Genomic DNA, 21,809 nt, shown 5'->3' on the forward strand with positions numbered 1-21,809 from the left:
AAAGTATAAAAACAATATTCATAAATAAAGCAGAAATTATAATAAAATACAATACTAATAATCCATACTAATGGGATGTGAAACTGACCACTGAATGATGAATTGTTCCTTGCTCCAAGAAATGACGTCAGCCAGGCTAAGAATCGAGGACTGGAAAACACAAAATTTGCATCCTAATATTTTTGTTTCATTTTGGCCTTGATTCTTTAATTCTTATATTCACTTCTAAACTAAGGTAAAAATTTTCTGGTGATCCTTTGAAATGGTGCAGTAGCCTTCATTGTTTATCTCTGAAGGGAACTTTAAGGTTTTAGAAGGAAAACTAGCCAAAAAAAAGAATGTGCACTGTTGAGAGGGATCCTGTCATTCTTAAAACATTCCATGCTGACCTTCCTGCTATGTGTCAGGGCAGGTGGGATGACGTGCCACCTCAGAACTGGACTCCTGGTGGTGTTAACCAGGAGAGATGAGAGACCCTGTCACCTGGAGGTGAGGTGTTCGCTTTTACACATCAGAAGCCAGGTGGATGCAGTGATAGTTGTGTGGCAATGTTGAAGTGACAGTGGAGCCTGACCACAGAGAACTCAGAAGAGGATGAATAAAACATGGTCAAGTGAAATAGGGAGGAAACAATTAATGGATGGAGTCAAGGATAGCTTATGAGGCTGCTGTTGCTGCTGCTAAGTTGATTCAGTCATGTCCGACTCTGTGCAACCCCATAGATGGCAGCCCATGAGGCTTCCCCGTCCCTGGGATTCTCCAGGCAAGAACACTGGACTGGGTTGCCAGTTCCTTCTCCAATGCATGAAAGTGAAACGTGAGAGTGAATTCGCTCAGTCATGTCCGATTCTTAGTGACCCCATGGACTGCAGCCCACCAGGCACCTCCGTCCACGGGATTTTCCAGGCAAGCGTACTGGAGTGTGCTGCCATTGCCTTCTCCACTTATGAGAAGGTGATCAATTTATAGCCCAAAGAAGTTTTTCAATCCCTAGTCTTGATCTCAGCCAGTTTCAGATCAGGAATTCATTACCTGGAGGATCTGGATCCTCAGGAAGAAGGATCCTGAGACTCCAGGACAAGAGAAATAAAAATGAGTTTTTCTATCTCCCTCTGGGGGACTATTTATTCAAGTAGATATGCAGTCAGGAAATGAGACATTTAAGGACTTGACTCAGGATCCAACTTGGCATTGTTACCCAGATACCAGAAAGATGTACACACTCCCCTGTTAAAGCAAGGGCATATTAGTTTAGGTAATAACGAGTAATTACTAGAGTCCTTATCCAGGTATAATTAACTGCTGTCTAGTAATTATTTTAAGGTGGTAAATATTTCAGTATTTTTTCAAAAAATATTTTCAGTATTTTAATACCTTAAAGCTCATCTGAGGGCAGAGACCATTTTTCCGTTCATCCTTTCAAGTTATGTGCATAAAATGCACATGCAGTTTTCTTTATGATCCAACTCTCATTTCTGTACTTGACTACTGGAAAAACCATAGCTTTGATATATAAACCTTTGTCAGCAAAGTGGTGTCTTTCCTTTTTGATATTGTAAACTAAGTATATAGATTAAGAAATATATTAAAAGTGCTTCCCTAACCAAATTACCCAGGAATCCCGGCTAAGAGAAAAATGCTTGAAATATACTTGTTTTATACAGTTTTGCTTACATTTGTGCTATGGATTTTCTATTTTTCTTGTTGCCAAGAAAACTGAAGCCAACTGAGAGAGAGGTATAGAGAAGAGAAGCTATAAAGGCCTTCCAACATGGGAAGGCCTAAAAGAAGCTGTAGAAATATCTTTTTAGGATGTGGCCATTGAGTAACTGACTTTTTCTAATCTTCACCACACACCTGTATTCCTGGTATGACCAGTGGATTTGGTAAGACTCTGATAACTCTAAAAATACCAGGAATTATTTATACTTTCAATTTCAGTGAAACCACACCATTTTACTGGAAGAAATGAGTAATTTAGTCTTTTTTACCTTTGATAAATAAAGGACAAAAAGGTGAAAGGCACAAGTGAGCAACGGGTGAGAGGCAACTGAGAAGAATTCTTGGACCTGTGGTGTGTGGAGCAGGTACGTCCATATCTTTCAGTGCAACTTCAGCTTGAACTCCAAGTTGATTTCAGGTTAAGAGTAACGATTGGATAGGGCAGGAAGGCACATTGCCTATTGTCTGGCTTGCAGGAGTCTGTGGTTGGCTTTAGTTCACAGTAAGCTCAGCCTCTCCATTTAGAACAGTAGAGGCTGCAGAGTGATCACCAGAAACACTATGTCCTATCTGAGAAAGTCAACTCGGGGCAGCAAGTGGGGTGGAAAAACTCATAGGAACCTACCTGCCTATCTTGCTTGTCAAGCTCTGTAGGTGGCATCAATTCAGTCACTCAGTCATGTCTGACTCTTTGTGACCCCATGCACTGCAGCATGCTAGGCTTCCCTGTCCATCACCAACTCCCGGAGCCTGCTCAAATTCATGTCCATAGAGTCGGTGATGCCATCTAACTGTCTCATCCTCTGTCATTCCCTTCTCCTCCTGCCTTCAATCTTTCCCAGCATCAGAGTCTTTTCCAATGAGTTGGTTCTTTGCATCAGGTGGGCAAAGTATTGGAGCTTCAGCTTCAGCATCAGTGCTTCCAATGAATATTCAGGACAGATTTCCTTTAGGATTGACTGGTTGGCTCTCCTTGCTGTTCATGGGACTCTCATCTTCTCCATAGACTTCATAAAACAAGACAGTCTCCTTTAAGGAGGTTGCAAGCAATTATAAGCTAAAGGGATAGTTTCTTTTAAATATTTAGATTAATCATACTTAAGGAAGCTTCAGAGTGAGAGCTCTGTAAATCTCTATGTGGAGGTAAGCATTGTCCCCAGATCCCTGATCTTTATTTGTTAAAAATTACTATTGTTCAAATCCCTCTTGCTCTCTCTCCCTCTTGCTCATTTGCTCTCACTGGCACTTGTGATCACTCTTTGTCTGTTGGTCTGTTTTTCATAATGGAGTCATTTGTAACATTTATTCAACATGAAGAATCAATCCTGTACAGTGATTGTTCTGTAGATCCAGTTTTGAAGATCAATCCTAAACAGGATTGAAAAGCTTTGTTAATTTGAAGTTAAAAGTCCTCTGACTCATACAAACTAAGAGGCCACAAACCTGGATTCTTAAAGTTGTTTGCAGTTGCTCCTCTCACATCTTCCTACAAGATTCCTTCAGTCTTCACTGGAAAGAATGACTTAAGACAATTAGTTATAATAACTGTTAGAGGCTCATGTTTTACCTTCCTATTCTTTGCTTCCTCAACTGAGGAATCAGACAAAAGGAGATGGTACAGGAACAGTGTTTGAACTTGGTTGCTTTTTTGATCTGATAGAAAATTTTAATTGTAGACTTTTTCTTCTTGGTAGCCTAGCATTTGCAGATTGTGTTGAAATGGACTCAATGACCAAAATCGTTCAGTGCAATTATTTTGAATAAATCTCCACCTAACACAACAAACATATATTGCATGCTATACTAAGAAATAGGATTATAGTATCAATTTTATCCTCAAAATATCCTCCAGGCCTATAATTTTATTCACATTACTCCTATAGTTCTCTTTAAAATCTTAGGTTTAACTAGGTAAGGATCCCTTTGTAAGGACATACAAGTAATAACTGAGGAAACTGATATTTTTGATGGTATTAAATGCATATTCAATATTTGACCTATAAATATAAGACTGAATACTTGAGACATTTTAATGTAATATGTTTACATATTCCAATTATGAGACATGCATAGATATTGTAGAAAATAGAATTAATATAAATGACAAACACAAATATGCCAGGAAATTTATGGTTTAATTGCATCTTTGGTACTTAGTTTTTAAAAGTAAACTTTGCCTTAAAAAGCAATTATAAGGAAGGACTTCTGTGGAGGTCTAGTGATTAAGACTCTGCACTTCCTCTGCAGGGTCGCCCTCTGCTTAGGTAACTAAGATCCCTCATGCTGAGGGGCATGGCCAAAAACTAAATGTAAAAAGAAACATTATGAGGAAATCACATATTTCTTTCAACTCAATTTATCTTTTGGTAACATTTTGCCAAATTTGTTTTCTCTCTAAATATGTGCATATGTCTCTCAGTATAATATAAAATGATATTTGCATTATTTTTTTCTTATTCTTATCCTCATTTATGGAAGTTGCAAAAAACCTGACCCTTCTCAGCTAAGGACTATTCAGGACATTCTCCTGCCTTCCCTTTTGGAAAGGGAGGTTGCAAGCTTTCAGTTCAGTTCAGTTGCTCAGTCGTGTCCAACTCTTTGCAATCCCATGAATCGCAGCATGTCAGGCCTCCCTATCCATCACCAACTCCCAGAGTTTACACAAACTCATGTCCATCAAGTTGGTGATGCCATCCAGCCATCTCACCTTCTGTTGTCCCCTTCTCCTCCTATCCCCAATCCCTCCCAGTATCAGGGTCTTTTCCAATGAGTCAACTCTTCACATGAGGTGGCCAAAATATTGCAGTTTCAGCTTTAGTATCAGTCCTTCCAATGAACACCCAGGACTGATCTCCTTTAGAATGTACTGTTTGGATCTCCTTGCAGTCCAAGGGACTCTCAAGAGTCTTCTCCAACATCACAGTTCAAAAGCATCAATTCTTCAGTGCTTAGCTTTCTTCACAGTCTAACTCTGACATTCATACATGACCACTGGAAAAACCATAGCCTTGACTAGACGGACCTTTGTTGGCAAAGTAATGTCTCTGCATTTCAATATGCTATCTAAGTTGGTCATAACTTTCCTTCCAAGGAGTTCAGTTCAGTTCAGTCTCTCAGTCGTGTCCGACTCTTTGCAACCCCATGAATTGCAGCACACCAGGCCTCCCTGTCCATCACCAACTCCCGGAGTTCACTCAGACTCACGCCCATCGAGTCAGTGATGCCATCAAGCCATCTCATCCTCTGTCGTCCCCTTCTCCTCCTGGCCCCAGTCCCTCCCAGCATCAGAGTCTTTTCCAATGAGTTAACACTTTGCATGAGGTGGCCAAAGTACTGGAGCTTCAGCTTTAGCATCATTCCTTTCAAAGAAATCCCAGGGCCGATCTCCTTCAGAATGGACTGGTTGGATCTCTTTGCAGTCCAAGGGACTCTCAAGAGTCTTCTCCAACACCACAGTTCAAAAGCATCAATTCTTTGGTGCTCAGCCTTCTTCACAGTCCAGCTCTCACATCCATACATGACCACAGGAAAAACCATAGCCTTGACTAGACGGACCTTAGTCGGCAAAGTAATATCTCTGCTTTTGAATATGCTGTCTAGGTTGGTCATAACTTCTCTTCCAATGAGTAAGAGTCTTTTAATTTCATGGCTGCAGTCACCATCTGCAGTGATTTTGGAGCCTAGAGAGTAAGTGTCTTTTAATTTCATGGCTGTGATCACCATCTGCAGTGATTTTGGAGCCCCCCAGAAATAAAGTCTGACACTGTTTCCACTGTTTCCCCATCTATTTCCCATGAAGTGATGGGACTAGATGCCATGATCTTAGTTTTCTGAATGTTGAGCTTTAAGCCAACTTTTTCACTTTCATCAACAGGCTTTTTAATTCCTCTTCACTTTCTGCTATAAGGGTTTTGTTATCTGCATATCTGAGGTTATTGATATTTCTCCCAGCAATCTTGATTCCAGCCTGTGCTTCTTCCAGCCCAGTGTTTCTCATGATGTACTCTGCATTGAAGTTAACTAAGCAGGATGACAATATACAGCCTTGACGTACTTGTTTTCCTATTTGGAGCCAGTCTGTTGTTCCATGACCAGTTCTAACTGTTGCTTCCTGACCTGCATATAGGTTTCTCAAGCTTTAGATTGGCCTAATTACCACATAGCTACTGCCTTTTCCACTTATCATTCTTCTACACCTGCAGATAAAAAATGAGCACTTGGGAACCAATGAGGAGTAGAGTGCACATTTGGTGTACGATAGTCGCTAGAAAGCTACTGCACATTATTGATAAAGAAATTCTAAAACAACCAATGTGTTTGAGGAAGATTATTCTGCCAAGTAATTTGTTGCTCTAGACTGGATACACTTAACATAAAATTTATCATTTTATCATATTTAAAAGTACAATTCAGTAGCACTAACTACATTCACATTTTTGTACAACTATCACTACTCTCTATCTCCAGATATTTGGGCTTCTCTTATAGCTTAGTTGGTAAAGAATCCGCCTGCAATGCAGGAGACCCCGGTTTGATTCCTAGGTCGGGAACATCCGCTGGTGAAGGGGTAGGCTCCTCTCTCCAGTATTCTTGGGCTTCCCTTGTGGCTCAGCTGGTAAAGAATCTGCCTGCAATGCAGGAGACCTGGGTTTGATCTCTGGGTTGGGAAGATCCCCTGGAGAAGGGAAAGGCTACCCACTTCAGTATTCTGGCCTGGAGAATTCCATGGACTCTATAGTCCATGGGGTTGCAAAGAGTCAGACACGATCACTACTGTCCATCTACAGATATTTACATCATTTCAAATAGAATTTCCCTTGTGGTTTATACAGGAAAGAATCTGCCTGCAATGTGGAAGATGCGGATTTGATCCCTAGGTCAGGAAGATCCTCTGGAGAAGGGAATGGCAACCCACTCCAGTACTCTTGCCTGGAGAATTCCATGGACAGAGGAGCCTGGAAGCCTACAGTTGGCTAAGCGGTTAACACTTTCAGTTTTATCACCATTCTCCATTTCCAGATATTTACATTATTCCAAATAGAAACTTGGGCTTCCCAGATGACTCAGTGGTAAAAAATCTGCCTGCTAATGCAAGAGACATATGTTCCATCCCTGGATAGGGAAGATGCCCTGGAGAAGGAAATGGTAACCCCCTCCAGTATTCTTACCTGGGAAATCCCATGGACAGAGGAGTCTGGTGGGCTACAGTCCACTGGGTCATTCACAACTTAGTATCTAAATAGCAGCAACAACAAATGAAAACTCAATACACTTAAACAATAATGTCCCTCTCCCGCAGTCCCTGCCCCAGCCCATGGTGAATACTATCTTACTTTCTGTCTGTATTAATTTGACTGTTTTAGCTACACACATAAGTGGAACCATAAAATATTAGTCTTTTTGTTTCTGACTTTTTTCAGTTAACATCATGTCTCCAAGATTTATCAATGTAACATGTATCTGAATTTCATTCTTTTTACAGGTGAATAACATTCCATAGTATGATATGTTGCCTTATGTTTATTTATTAATCCCTTGATTGACATTAGGTTTGTTTTCCCCTTTTGGATATTGTGGACACAGTTGCTATGGACATAAGTATATAAATATCTGTTCAAGTTCCTTCTTTTAATAATTTTGTTTGTGTACCTTGAAGTGAAATTGCTGGATCAACTAGTAACTCTATGTTCTTTTTTTTTTTTTCTCCTTTGGATGATCCATTATAATGTTTTCTGCAGTGACTGCACCCTTTTATATTCCCACCAGTGAAGCACATGTGTTCCAATATCCCTACATGTTGGCTAGCACTTGTTTGTTGGCTGGTTGGTTGGTTAGTTTCTTCATAGTAACCTAATGGGTATGAGGTGATAGCTCATTGTGGTTTTGATTACATCCACCTAAGGATAAGTAATGCTGAGCATGTTTGCATGTGCTTTCTGGCCATTTGTGTATTTTGTTTGGAAAAAAATTCTATTTGAGTCTTTTGCCCACTTTTAAATCTCATTATGGTTGTTGAGTTTTAAGTGTTCTTATATGTTCTGGGTATTAACTCTTTATCAGATGTATGGTATGGAAATATCCCCTCTTATTCTGTGGTTTGCCCTTGTTACTCTTAATGATAATGCAGTAAAGTTTTAGTTTTGATGAAGCCCATTATATTATTTTTGACAATTTTTGCCCATGCTCTGGTGTCATATCCAAGAAAGCCAAACCTAATGACATGAAGGTTTTCTCTGTGCTTCTTCTAAGATTTTTAATAGTTTTAGCTCTTATATTTAGGTGTTTGATACATTTTGAGTTAGTTTTTATATATGGTATTAAGGTGATTGCCTATCTTCATTCTTTTCATGGTCTATTTTCATTCTTTCCTCAGTCACATTTGTTGAAAGGACTGCTTTCCAGATTGAATAGTCCTGGCACCCTTGTTGAAAATCATTTAACTATGTATGGGAGGATTTATTGCTGGACTCTTTTTTCTATTCTCTTAATGTATATGTCTGATTTTATGCTAGAACAACACTTTTTTTGTTTATGCAGCTCTATGGTAAATTTTTTAATCAGGAAGTGTGATACTTCCAAATTTATTTATTTTTTTCAAGATTCTTTTGTCTATCCAGGATTCCCTGAGATTCTATATTCATTTAAAAATTCAAAAATCTTTATTTTAATGAAAAAATATTGTTCAGATTTAACAGGAGTTTTATGGATCTGTAGATCATTTTGATGGTATCTGCATCTTAACAATTTTGTCTTCTAATCCATGAACACAAAATGACTTTCTATTTACTTATGATTTCTTTCTGCAGACTTTGATAGTTTTCCTTGTGTGAGTCTTTCACTTCCTTGGTTAACGTAATTCTTGAGTATTTTATTCTTTTTTATATTATTGAAAATGAAGTTTTCTTAAATTCCTTTCTGTTTTTCATTTGTCAATGTATAGAAAGACAACTGATTTTTATGTGTTTACATGATATTTTACAACATTGCTGGATTCATCTGTTTGTTTTAAGAGTGTTTTGTGGAATCTTTAGAGTTGTTACCTGTAAGATCATGTCATCTGTAGTAGACATTATTTCTTCCTCTCTATTTTGTGTGTCTTTCATTTCTTTATCTTTTCTAATTGGTCTGGCTAGAACCTCTAATAGTATGTTGAATAAAAATGGCAATAACAGGATTTCTTGTCTTGTCCCTGATCTTAGAGGAAAAGTTTTTAGTATTTTATCACAGAGTATAAAGTTACCTGTGAGTTTTTCACATACGGCCTTTATTATGTTGAGGTAGTCTCTTTCTATTCCTAAATGATGAGTGTTTTTAATCATAAAAAAGTGTTGAATTTTGTCAAATGTTTTTTCTGCATTGATGAGCCTGTAATCTTTTTCTTTTATTCTTCTAATATGGTGTTACATATTAATGATTTTGTATGAGGAAACATCTTTGCATTTCACAAATAAACATTGCCTTGTCATGGTGTATAATGTTTTTAATATGTGGCCAATTTTGGTTGACCAGTGTTTTGTTGAGAATTTTTGCATAAATCACTATAGAATATATTCTTCTAGCTTTTCCTTTTCCTGTAGTATCTTCACATGGCTTTGGTATCATGGTAATACTTTTCTCATAGAATGAGTAAGGGAATATTTTCTCCTCTTCACTATTTTTTGAAAGACTTAAGAAGAGCTGGCATTGTTAGTTCTTTAAATGTTGGAAGTCACCAGTGAAACAATCTACTTGTAGCTTTTCTTTGTTGGAAGTTCTTTTTGATTCAATCTCCTTTCTCATTATAAGTCTATGTAGATTTCCTGTTTCTTTATTATTCAGCCTTGGTAGGTTTTATGTTCTAGGAATTGGTCAATTTCATCTAAGTTATCCAAGTTTATTGTCATATATTCATAGTATAATTATAATTCTTTTTATTTCTATAGAATCTGTAACTGTGTAACCACTTTGATATTTGTTTTTCTTTTTGTCATCCAGTCATCTCTTTTTTCCCTAGTCAGACTAGCTCAATATTTGTCAAATTTTTTTACCTTTTTGAGAAAGTAGTTAAAAAAATTTTTTTTCTCTTTTGTTTTCTATTGTTTATTTTTTAAAATTTATTCTCTAACCTTTCTTATTTCATTTGTTCTGCAAGCCCCAGAATTTTTCTTTTTCTATTTACGTGGTAAATTTAGGTTGTTGATTAATGGAGTCTTTTCCTCTTGTTGTAATCATTTAAAGTTACAACTTTCCCTGTTAACACCATCTTGCTATACACTGTAAGGTTTGTTATGTAGTGCTTTTATTTCATTTGCCTCTGAGTGTTATATAATACTTTTTAAGATTTCATCTATGACCTATTAGTTAAAAGTGTTTTGTTTAGTTTCCCATACTTATTCCAGTTTTACTCATCCTGTTTATTTCTAGTTTTATTTCATTGTAGTCATAAAAGGTATTTTGTATAATTTGTCTTTTAAACATTTATTAAAATGCATTTGTTTGATAACATGTATTGTATCCTTCAAAATATTTCATCTGCACTTGGGAAATGTGTATTCTCCTGTTCAGTTGGGTGCTTGTTGTTGTTGTTCAGTTGCCAAGTTTTGTCTGACTCTTTGCGAAACCCATGGAGTGCAACACACCAGGCTTCCCTTCCCTCACCATCTCCCAGAGTTAGCCCAAGTTCGTGCCCAATGAATCTGTGATGCCAACCAACCATCTCATCCTCTGTTGCCCTCTTCCAGTTGATTTATAGAGTTGTTCATGGCTTCTGTTTTGTTACTGATCTTCTGTCTGGTTTTTCTACCCATTACTGAAAGTAGGACATTAAAGTCTCCTGCTATTATTGTTGAGTGGTCTGTTGCTCAATTCTCTCACTGTTTGGTTCGTATATTTTGAAGCCCAGATGTTTGGGGCATATCACCTTAAAATTGTCTTATCTTAATGATGTGGTGACTTGGTCTTCTTTGTCTCTTGAAAGAGGGTTTTTGTACATCCTTTTTTTCATCTTATATCATTATAGCTACTGAAACTCTTTTTCCATTACTTTTTGCATAAATATCTTTTTTCAAAATTTCAGTTTCAGTCTGTGTGTATCTTTGGCTCTAAAGTGGATTGCTTATAGACTATTTGGATAACCTTTGTTTTTTGATATGCTTCTGCAAATCCATGCTTTTATAATGGAGAATTAACCTACTTACATTTGATTGCAGGAGTTTCACACATTTTACATTTAAAGTAATTACTGATAAGGAAAAATTTTTTTTTTATATTTTGCTATTTATTTTCCATGTGTCACTGCTTTTTATCCCTCGTTTTCTTCATTTCTGCCTTCTTTTATGATTAGCTGATTTTTTGTAATGATAGTTTTTACTCTCTTCACCTTTCCTTTTGCATATATTCTATAGATTTTTTCCCCCCAATGGCTATAAGGATTACATGCAACACTGCTATAAAATTTATTTTGAATAGACACAGACTTAAGTTCAAATGCATGCAAAAACTCTACTAGTTAATTGCTCTGCCTTCTCTCCTCTGCTTTAAGTTTTTGTTGACAAAAATTATATTTTTATGCATTTTCTATTCATTAACAAAGATTTGTAATTTTTATGTATTTATTTCTTAAATGCTATAGAAAATACAAAGTAGAGTTATAGCAGAAAATTTCAATAATCTTGGTTTTATATTTACTCACATATTCCCTTTCCCAGAGAACACTAAATATTCATATGGTTTCCAGATATTGTCTAATATTCTTTTATTTCAAACTGAAGGACCCTTGTTTGCATTTCTTATGGGACACACCCGTATGAAATGAATATCATAATAATGAAGATCACTACTTTTGTTAATCTGGGAATCTCTTAATTCCTCCTCATTTCTGAAAGATGGTTGTGGTGGAAATAGAATTCTTGATTAACTGAATTTTACCCCCTTTTTAGCACTTTAAATATGTAATTCTATTGCCTTTTAACCTCCAAGACTTTTGCTGAGAAATTGGCTGATTATCGAATTGGAAGAGATGGGTCCTTTCTCTCTAGTTGCTTTCCAGATCCTCTTTTTGTTATTTAACATTTTCTTTATAACTGGTCTCAGCATGAGTCTCTATGGATTTACCCTATTGGGTTGTTAGGCTTCTTGCATTTGCAGATTTTTTATCTTTCACCAGATTAGGAATTTCTCTGGTCATTATTTAGCAAATAATCTCTCTGCCCCTCATCCTACCTTCTCCTTCAGGGATTTACATAATGCATATATCAGTCTGCTTGACTATATCCCATAAATCTCTTAGGCGATATTCACTTAAAAAAAAAATTCTTCCTTCCTTCTGTTCCTGAGAATTGATAATTTCAAATGTCCTGTCTTCTAGCTTTGCTGATTATTTCCTTTGTTTGATCAAATCTGATTGCCTCTGGAATATATCTAAATTCAACTATTTTCCAGCTTCAGAATTTCTGTGTGGTTTGTTTATAATTTATCTCTGTTGATTTTTCTGATTTTGTTCACATTTTGTTTTCCTCCTTTCTTTAGTTCTTTGTCTGTTTTCCTTTAGTTTGTAAGCACACTTGTTAAAGTCTTTGCCTGGGACATCCAATGCATGTGTTTATTTGGAGATTTTTTCTACCAGCTTATTTTTTCATTTGATTATATTTTCCTGTTTATTGATACTGAATATTGAGAATTTACAAAAGGATCCACCTTTCCTGTTCTTTGCATGCTGACTTTCTGCCAAGAAGTCTTTCTCTAAGCTAGTGCTTGATTTTGGGTATTGAGAATAACCTAAAGAGATGCCTTATGGCCTTTTTTGAAGGCCTCAGGCTTTCCTGAACATGCATCTTTTATGGGTCTCAGTGTGGCTGTTTTCAATGTTTCCATATATGTTTTGCATTTAAGTATCTTAATATCCTGAAGTGTCTCTCCTTGGCACTTTTGATCACTTGTTTTTTTGTCTCCACCCTGAAAAGGTAAAATTCCATTCCTCCTCTCAAAATTCTTGTTCACTTCTGGTCACTAGATGTATAGGTATTTATTTCACACCAAGCGATTCTTTTTAAAATTTTTTAGTTAATTAATTTATTTTAATTGGAGGCTAATTACTTTACAATATTATGGTGGGTTTTGCCATACACTGATATGAATCAGCCATGGGTGTATATGTGTCTCTCTGTCCCTAACCTCCTTCCCACTTCCTTCCCCATTCCATCTCTCTGAGTTGTCCCATGCACCGGCTCTGAGTGTCCTGTTTCATGCATTGAACTTGGACTGGTCACCTATTTCACATATGGTAATATATATGTTTCAATGTTACTCTCTCAAATCATCCCACCCTCACCCTCTCCCACAGAGTCCAAAATTCTGTTCTTTTTATCTGTGTCTCTTTTGCTGCCTTGTACATAGGGTCATCTTTACCATCTTTCTAAATTCCATATATATGAGTTAATGTACTTTATTGGTGTTTTTCTTTCTGACTTACTTTACTCTGTAGAATAGGCTCCAGTTTCATCCATCTCATTAGAACTGACTCAAATGCATTCTTTTTAATAGCTGGGTAATATTCCACTGTGTATATGTACCACAATTTTCTTATCCATTCACATGCCAATGAACATCTAGGTTGCTTTCATGTCCTAGCTATTGTAAATAGTGCTGTGATGAATATTATGGTAGATGTGTTTCTTTCAATTCTGGTTTCCTCGGTCAAATCAAGCAATTCTAACACTAATTACTAAAGTTATTCCATAAGCTTCTGGTTAAGAGTTCAGTCCCACAAGACTATCACCGAGTTCAGATGCCTATTACAAGTTCTGGTTTTTCCTGTGCTTCTGACTAACTGGCTATAAATTGAATTTTCCCATCATCTTTTCCTCAGGCACAATAATTTCCTAGAATAGTAGATGAAACTGAGACCAGTGCCTCAGGTTGCCCGTGACAGGTTAAAACATTGTAAATACTGTTCACTCAGTTCTATTTGGTTTGAAGAAGGGAATTGGAAACTAAAATGCTGCCTTAGATGGTCTTTTTTGTGTCCTAACAGTTATCTCTTGCCCCAATCTTTGTGAATCTGTTTCCTTGTGTTTTTCTTGAACAATTTTCATTGCTTCTTTCCAACTGATATCCAAGTTATGTTGTTACCTACTCCTCCTCTGTCCCTGCCTGAGATCCATGTGAGGTAGACAAAGATATGAAAATGTAGCCTTTAGACAGGTTAATTTACACAAATCCTTGGCTTGCCTCTTGGTGGGTCTCTAGCCAAAAGACAATGAAGACAAAGATTGGGAGAAGGATTTATTACATGCAACAATAAAGGAGAATACAGAGGATACTTCCCAAAGCAGTGTCTCCTTGAACAGCAAACTTGGAGAAGTTTTAAGCTAAAAGGGTATATGCATATTCATGAAGGGGCTTGAGTAGAGGAGAATTCAGCAAGGTTGACAGAGTTCAAGCTTAGTTGATGGAAGTCACAAGGGTCAGAAAAGGTAAAAATCACCTTTCCTTAAGTTCTGACCATTCTAGGGTCTCATCATGTAGCTACCATCCTCTACTTGGGTGGAGGTGCTAGTTGCTGTTGGACTCAAAAATATGTATCAGATTGGTATGTATATTTCTTGAGTAGGATCTAGGACTATGTTTTATTGCTGAACTATTGTTTTTACAACAGTTTTTACTTTGTTCCTGCATTCTTTCACTTACTTTGAGATCATTAATTACTGAAATCTATTCAAGAGGAAGCACCATGGCCAGGTTTATATCACAAAACAACAGATAAAAAATGACTTCTCTTATGTCAGTGTAACTCTAAGCTCTTGCATTGAACGATTCTATGAAGACCTACAAGACCTTCTAGAATTAACACCAAAAACAGATCTCTTTTTCATCATAGAGGATTAGAATGCAAAAGTAGGAAGTCAAGAGATACCTAGAGGAACAGGCAAATTTGGCTCTAGAGTATAAAATGAACCAGTGCAAAGGCTAACAGAGTTTTGCCAAGAAAATGCACTGTTCATAGCAAACACTCTCTTCCAACAACACAAGAGTTGACTCTACACATGGACTCACCAGATGGTCATTACTGAAATCAACTGATTATATTCTTTGCAGCTGAAGTTGGAGAAGCTCTACACAGTCAGCAAAATCAAGATCAGGAGCTGGCTGTGGCTCAGATCATTGGATCCTTATTGCAAAATTCAGGCTTAAATGGGAGAAAGGAGGGAAAAACCAATAGGCTTTTAAGGTATAACCTAAATTTCTTATAATTATTCAGTGGGAGTGAAGAAGAGATTCAAGGGATTCGATCTGGTAGATGGAGTGCCTGAAGAACTATGGACAGAGCTTCCCAACATTTTACAGGAAGTGGTAACCAAAGTTCTCCCCAAGAAAGAGAAATGCAAAAAGGCAAACGTTGTCTGAGGAGGCCTTAAAAATATCTGAGGAAAGAAGAAACTTAAAAAGCAAAAGAGAGGGAAACATACACCCAACTTAATGCAAAGTTCCAGAGAGTAGCAAAGAGAGATAAGAAAGTCTTCTTAAGTGAACTATGCAAAAAACAAAGGAAAACAATAGAATGGGAAAGACTAGAGAGCTCTTCAAGAAAATCAGAGATACCAAGGGAACACTTCATGCAAAGATGGGCACAATAAAGGACAGAAATGGCAAGGACCTAAGAGAAGCTGAAGATATTAAGAAGAGGTAGTAAGAATACACTGAACAACTATACAAAAAAAGGCCTTAATGACTCAGATAACTATGATGGTGCAGTCCCTAACGTAGAGCCAGACATCCTGGAAAGTGAAGTCAAGTGGGCCTTAGGAAACATCACTATGAACAAAGCTAGTGGAGGTGGTGGAATTCCAGCTAAGGTATTTAAAATTCTAAAAGATGATGCTGTTAAAATTCTACACTCAATATGTCAGCAAATTTGTAAGACTCAGCAGTGGCCACAGGACTGGAAAAGTTCAGTTTTCATTCCAATCCCAAAGAAAGGCAGTACTAAAGAATGTTCAAACTACCATACAGTTGTGCTTATTTCACATGCTAGCAAGATAATGCTAAAAATCCTTCAAGGTAGACTTCAACAGTACATGAAACCACAACTTTCAGATGTACCAGCTGACATTTAGAAAAGACACAGGAACCAGAGATCAAATTGCCAACATCAGCTGGATTATAGAAAAAGCAAGGGAATTCCAAAGATACATCGATTTCTGCTTTATTGACTATGCTAAAGCCTTTGTGTGGATCACAACAAACTGTGGAAAATTCTTAAACAGATGGGAATATTAGACCACCTTACCTGCCTCCTTAGAAGCCCGTATGCAGGGCAAGAAACACCAGTTACAACCAAACATGGAACAATGCCCTGGTTTCAAATTGGGAAAGAGGTATATCAAGGCTGTATATTGTCACCCTGATTATTTAACTTATATGTGGAGTACATCATGCAAAATGCTGGATTGAATGGCTCACAAGCTGGAAGCAAGATTGCTGGAAGAAATATCAAAAACCTTAGATATGCAGGTGATACCACTCTAAGGCAGAAATTGAAGAGGAACTATAGAGTCTGAGAATAAAAGAAGAGAGTGAAAACCTCCTTAAAACTAGACATTCAAACTAAGATCATGGCATTTGGTACCATCGCTTAATGGCAAATGGAAGGGAAAAAAGTGGAAGTACTGACAGATTTTTTTTGGAGGGGGGGGCTCGAAAATCACTGCAGATGGTGACTGCAGCCACAAAATTAAAAGATATTTGCTTCTTGGAAGAAAAACCATGACAAACCATCAGTTCATTCAGTTGCTCAGTCGTGTCCAACTCTTTGTGATCCTATGCACTGCAGCATGCCAGGATTCCCTGTCCATCACCAACTCCCAGAGCTTGCTCAACCTCATGTCCGTTAAGTCAGTGATGCCCCCTAACCATTTCATCCTGTTATCCCCTTCTCCTCTTGCCTTCGATCTTTCCCAGCATCAGGGTCTTTTCCAATGATTCAGTTCTTCACATCAGGTAGAAAAACTATTGGATCTTTAGCTTCACCATCAGTCCTTTCAATGAATATTCAGGATTGATTTTCTTTAGAATGGACTGTTTGGATTTCTTTGCAGTCCAAGGGACTCTCAAGATTTATCTCCAACACTACAGTTCAAAAGCATCAATTCCTTGGCACTCAGCTTTCTTTATAGTCCAACTCTCACATCCATACATGACTACTGGAAAAACCATAGTTTTGACTAGACAGACATTTGTCAGGAAAGTAATGTCTCTGCTTTTCAATATGCTGTTTAGTTTTGTCATAGATTTTCTTCCAAGGAGCAAGTGTGTTTTAATTTCATGGCTGCAGTTACCATTTGCAGTGATTTTGGAGCCCAGAAAAATAAAGTCAGCCACAGTTTCCCCATCTATTTGCCATGAAGTGATGGGACTGGATGCCATGATCTTCGTTTTCTGAATGTTGAGCTTTAAGCCAGGTTTTTCACTCTCCTCTTTCACTTTCATCAAGAGGCTCTTTAGTTCTTCTTTGCTTTCTGCCATAAGGGTGGTGTCATCTGCATATCTAGGTTATTGATATTTCTCCCTGCAATCTTGATTCCAGCTTTTGCTTCATCCAGTCTGGCATTTCACATGATGTACTCTGCATATAAATTAAATAAGCAAGGTGACAATATACAGCCTTGATGTACTCCTTTCCCAGTTTGGAACCAGTCCTTTGTTCCATGTCTGGTTCTAGCTGTTGCTTCTTGACCTGCATACAGATTTCTCAGGAGGCAGGTCAGGTGGTCTGATATTCCCATCTCTTTCAGATTTTTACAGAGTTTATTGTGATCCACACAGTCAAAGGCTTTAGCATAGTCAATGAAGCACATGTTTTTCTGGAACTCTCTTGATTCTATGATCCAATGGATGTTGGCAACCTGATCTCTGGTTCCTCTGTCTTTTATAAATCCAGCTTGAACATCTGGAAGTTCACAGTTCACATACTGTTGAAGCCTGACTTAGAAAATTTTGAGATTATTTTGCTAGCATATGAGATGAGTACAATTGTGCGGTAGTTTGAACTTTCTTTGGCACTGCCTTTCTTTGGATTGGAATGAAAACTGACCTTTTCCAGTCCCATGACCCCTGCTGAGTTTTCCAGATTTGCTGGCATATTGAGTGCAGCACTTTCACAGCATCATCTTTTAAGATTTGAAATAACTCAACTGGAATTCCATCACCTCCACTAGCTTTGTTCTTATTTGACTAGTGATGCTTTCCATTTGACTTTGCACTCCAGGATGTATGGTTCTAGGTGAGTTATCACACCGTTGTGGTTACTTGGATCATGAAGATCTTTTTTGTATAGTTTTTCAGTGTATTTTTGCCACCTCTTCTTAATATCTTCTGCTTTTTTTAGATCCATACCATTTCTTTCCTTTATTGTGCTTATCTTTGCATGAAATGTTCCTTTGGTATCTCTAATTTTCTTGAAGAGGTCTCTAGTCTTTCTCATTCTATTGTTTTCCTCTTTTTCTTTGCATTGATCACTGAGGAAGGCTTTCTATCTCTCCTTGCTATTCGTTGGAACTCTGCATTCAGATGGATGTATCTTTCCTTTTCTCCTTTGCCTTTCATTTCTCTTGTTTTCTCAGCTATTAGTAAGATCTCTTTAGACAATCATTTTGCCTTTTTGCATTTCTTTTTCTTGCATATGGTTTTGATCACCACCTCCTATACAATGTTAGCAGCCTCTGTCCACAGTTCTTCAAGCACTCTATCTATCAGATCTAATCCCTTGAATCTATTTGTCACTTCCACTGTATAATCATAAAGGATTTGACTTATATCATACCTGCAAGATCTAGTGTTTTTCCCTACTTTCATCAATTGAAGTCTGAGTTTTTCAATAAGGTGTTTGTGAGCTGAGCCACAGTCGGCTCCTTGTCTTGTGTTTTGCTGACTGCATAGAGCTTCTCCATCTTCGGCTGCAAAGAATATGTTCAATATGATTTTGGTATTGACCATCTGGTGATGTTCATGTTTAGAGTCATGTCTTGTGTTTTGGAAGAGGCTGTTTGCTATGAAAGCAGAAACACCATTTTGGTCACAAAAATTCATATAGTCAAAGCTATGGTCTTTCCAATAGTTATGTATGGATGTGAGCATTAGACAATAAAGAAGGTTGAACTCCAACGAATTGATGATTTCAAATTGTGGTGTTGAAGAAAACTCTTGGAGAAGACAGCAAGAAAGTCAAACCAGTCAATCCTAAAGGAAATCAACTCTGAATATTCATTGGAAGAACTGATGCTGAAGCTTAAGCTCCAATATTTGGCTACCTGATGCAAAAAACTGACTCATTGGAAATGACCCTGATTGGGGGGGAAAGACTGAGGGCAAGAGAAGATGGGTGCAGCGGAGGATAAGACAGTTAGATGGCATCACCGACTCAATGGACATATATTGGAGCAAACTCTGGGAGATCATGAAAGACAGGGAAGCCTGGCCTCTTGCAGTCCATGGGGTCGCAAAGAGTCAGACAAGACTTAGCAATTGAACAACCGCACAAAACTCTTGCGTCCCCAAGGAGATAGCAAAACAACCAAGTTGTTGTCTGGAATAACATCTGATAGTTCTATGAAAGAGTTGAAAGTCTAAAATAAGTTCCTATTTTTCTGAGAACCCTATAACCATGCACTTATAGTTATAATGTTTTAAATAAGATCTGCTCCATTTCTTCTGGATAAAGAGATGAAACTGGAGAATGGGTTATTTCCTCCTTCTGACAAAGACTGCACTACCCTGGAGTTGCTGGGCTAAAGGCAAGCAAAAACCACTAATTTTTGTACCATTTTAAATGTGCCTTCTTGACTGGGTGTTTATTTTATCGTTTTAGACTCTCAATTGTTTCATAGAACTACCAGAAAGTCATTCTAGCCAACAGTTTGGTTGTTTTTGATGTCCGCTTGGAGAAGCAGGAGTTTAGAGCTTTCCAGTCTGCCATTTGCTCAGTTGTCTAGAATATAATCCTGGTTCTATTACTTATTCACTCAGACTTTGTGAGGCCCATTGATCTCCTTGGCAAAGGTATATAATAATTTCTAATTTGTAGATTCCCATAAGTACCAGTGTATTAATAGCTGGCTATTGAGTCAGACACTACTGAGCAACTTCACTTTCACTTTTCACTTTCATGCATTGGAGAAGGAAATGGCAACCCACTCCAGTGTTCTTGCCTGGAGAATCCCAGGGATGGGGGAGCCTGGTGGGCTGCAGCCCATGGGGTTGCACAGAGTCGGACACGATTGAAGCGATTTAGTGGCAGCAGCAGCATTGTCAGGTATGTATCATAGGATTTGGGATATTGGAGGCCTTCAGTGCATGGTAACAGCTATGTGAATTATATTCTTGCTATTGAAGTGAAATTATGGAGAGTAATGTTGCCTTTTCTTTTATTAACGACATCATCAGTGGTTTGGGAGAATGATATAAGAGTCCCTCTGCGGTATGCTATTTCTAGGTTACATTCTGTCTCATGGAAATTGAGGAAGTCTCACTCAGTCCTAAGCGGGTGTGTGCTTTGAATAACTTGGAATTGGGGAATAATTTTGTAATTTTATTTCTACAGGGAGACTCTCTTAAGTTGACAGGTAGCCATGGCATCTGGGTGGGACATGATGGCCCCTATTTCTCTGGTAGAAAATGACAATGCGCAACTGTCAGTGAACCAGGAAGCTATAGAGACTCTTGAGAAGATTTCTCATCCAGTGGTGGTAGTAGCCATTGTAGGACTGTATCGTACGGGTAAATCCTACTTGATGAACCGTCTTGCAGGACAGAACCATGGTGAGTGTCATACTTGGGCAGAGGTCATTGCATGACTCCAACTATCTCTCATATTCTTAGTTTTTTCCCTGTGCATGTGAAAGGAGAATCAGATTCCTCTCAATAAATCAACCTTAAACTTAACCTTAAAATTCTTACCACTAAATCACTACATTACCATCATTTGTTACCATATTTGTTGTTTTACTCCTGTTAACAAAATTTTCTCCTACTAATGCCTTAAATTCTATCTTATTTCACTTGCTGAAGCACTGGGTTCTTGCCTTGTAGTCTGCTTTATCTTGAAACCATTTTACTTTTTAATGAAATATTCCCAATAATATATAATTGTGTTTGAATATCTATCATGCTCCTTCTTGAATTTTATATCTTTTTGGTTAACTCCTCTTTTAAAAATACTATTTTGTCTGGCAAAAAAATTTTTTAATTTTTCTCACTTTTCCTATGTCTCTCATCAATCCAGTTCTCTCCAGCTTTGAACCTCACCATTTGTTCAAAATGCTCTTATAATCGTTATCAATCACCTCCTTTTTATCTGCTTCAAAGATACCTTTTCGTTTTCATGTTGAACCCATGCTTGGCATCACTTTCACAATTAATATTCCTCCTCCCTGAAATAGATGAAACACAAAGTAGGGCATTCTTGAGGGACTAGAGAAAGCACAATAGTGCATCCTGGGGTACTTGCATTCCAGTAAGTCTGACTTTATAGCCCTGGGCTGTTTAGATTATCCTCTGTTACTGAATGTTGCTCTCTCTTTTCACTTGCAGGTTTCCCTCTGGGCTCCACAGTGCAGTCTAAAACCAAGGGCATCTGGATGTGGTGTGTACCCCACCCTTCCAAATCAGACCACACTCTGGTCCTTCTGGACACTGAGGGCCTGGGAGATGTTGAAAAGGTAAGACAGGGAGTCACAGAAAAATCCTTTTTATTCTGTATTTTCTCCTTGTGTTTTTATGATCCTTTGTAATTTAGTTACTGAGATATATTTGTAAAATTTAGAAATTCAGGCATAGTAAATGAAGCAAATCTTGGTTTGTTTGAACCTCTAGGTAAAATCATTTTTGTAAAGATGTTAGGTAAAAATGTTAGATAAAACTTTTTATTTATTGGCACTTGGTGGATGATTCGATTAAATTTAGTAAATAAGTACCATACAGCTTAGATCCAAGCCTTTGGGCTCAGTGCTGTAGACATCAGTGACCAAATTAATGGTCATGCTTTCAAAATGTCTTTAGTCTAGTTGACAAGACCACATGTGTGCTGTCAGATTTACTAAAGTGTGATTGAAAAA

The 21,809-nt window shown here is 37.6% G+C and overlaps 1 protein-coding gene across 1 annotated transcript in view; it reads left to right on the top strand.

The window, feature by feature from the left end:
* Positions 1-20,324: 20,324 nt before the first annotated feature.
* The window catches only part of LOC138069681 (guanylate-binding protein 6-like), a 38,638-nt gene continuing 37,153 nt past the window's right edge, over positions 20,325-21,809 (top strand). Inside the window, exons 1-2 of the mRNA XM_068961017.1 lie at positions 20,325-20,514; positions 21,286-21,413. Coding sequence (XP_068817118.1) covers positions 20,325-20,514; positions 21,286-21,413 — 318 coding nt within the window. The remainder of the gene's footprint in view (positions 20,515-21,285; positions 21,414-21,809) is intronic.

This window comes from Capricornis sumatraensis, chromosome 2 (assembly GCF_032405125.1).
Source record: "Capricornis sumatraensis isolate serow.1 chromosome 2, serow.2, whole genome shotgun sequence".
NCBI lineage: Eukaryota > Metazoa > Chordata > Mammalia > Artiodactyla > Bovidae > Capricornis > Capricornis sumatraensis.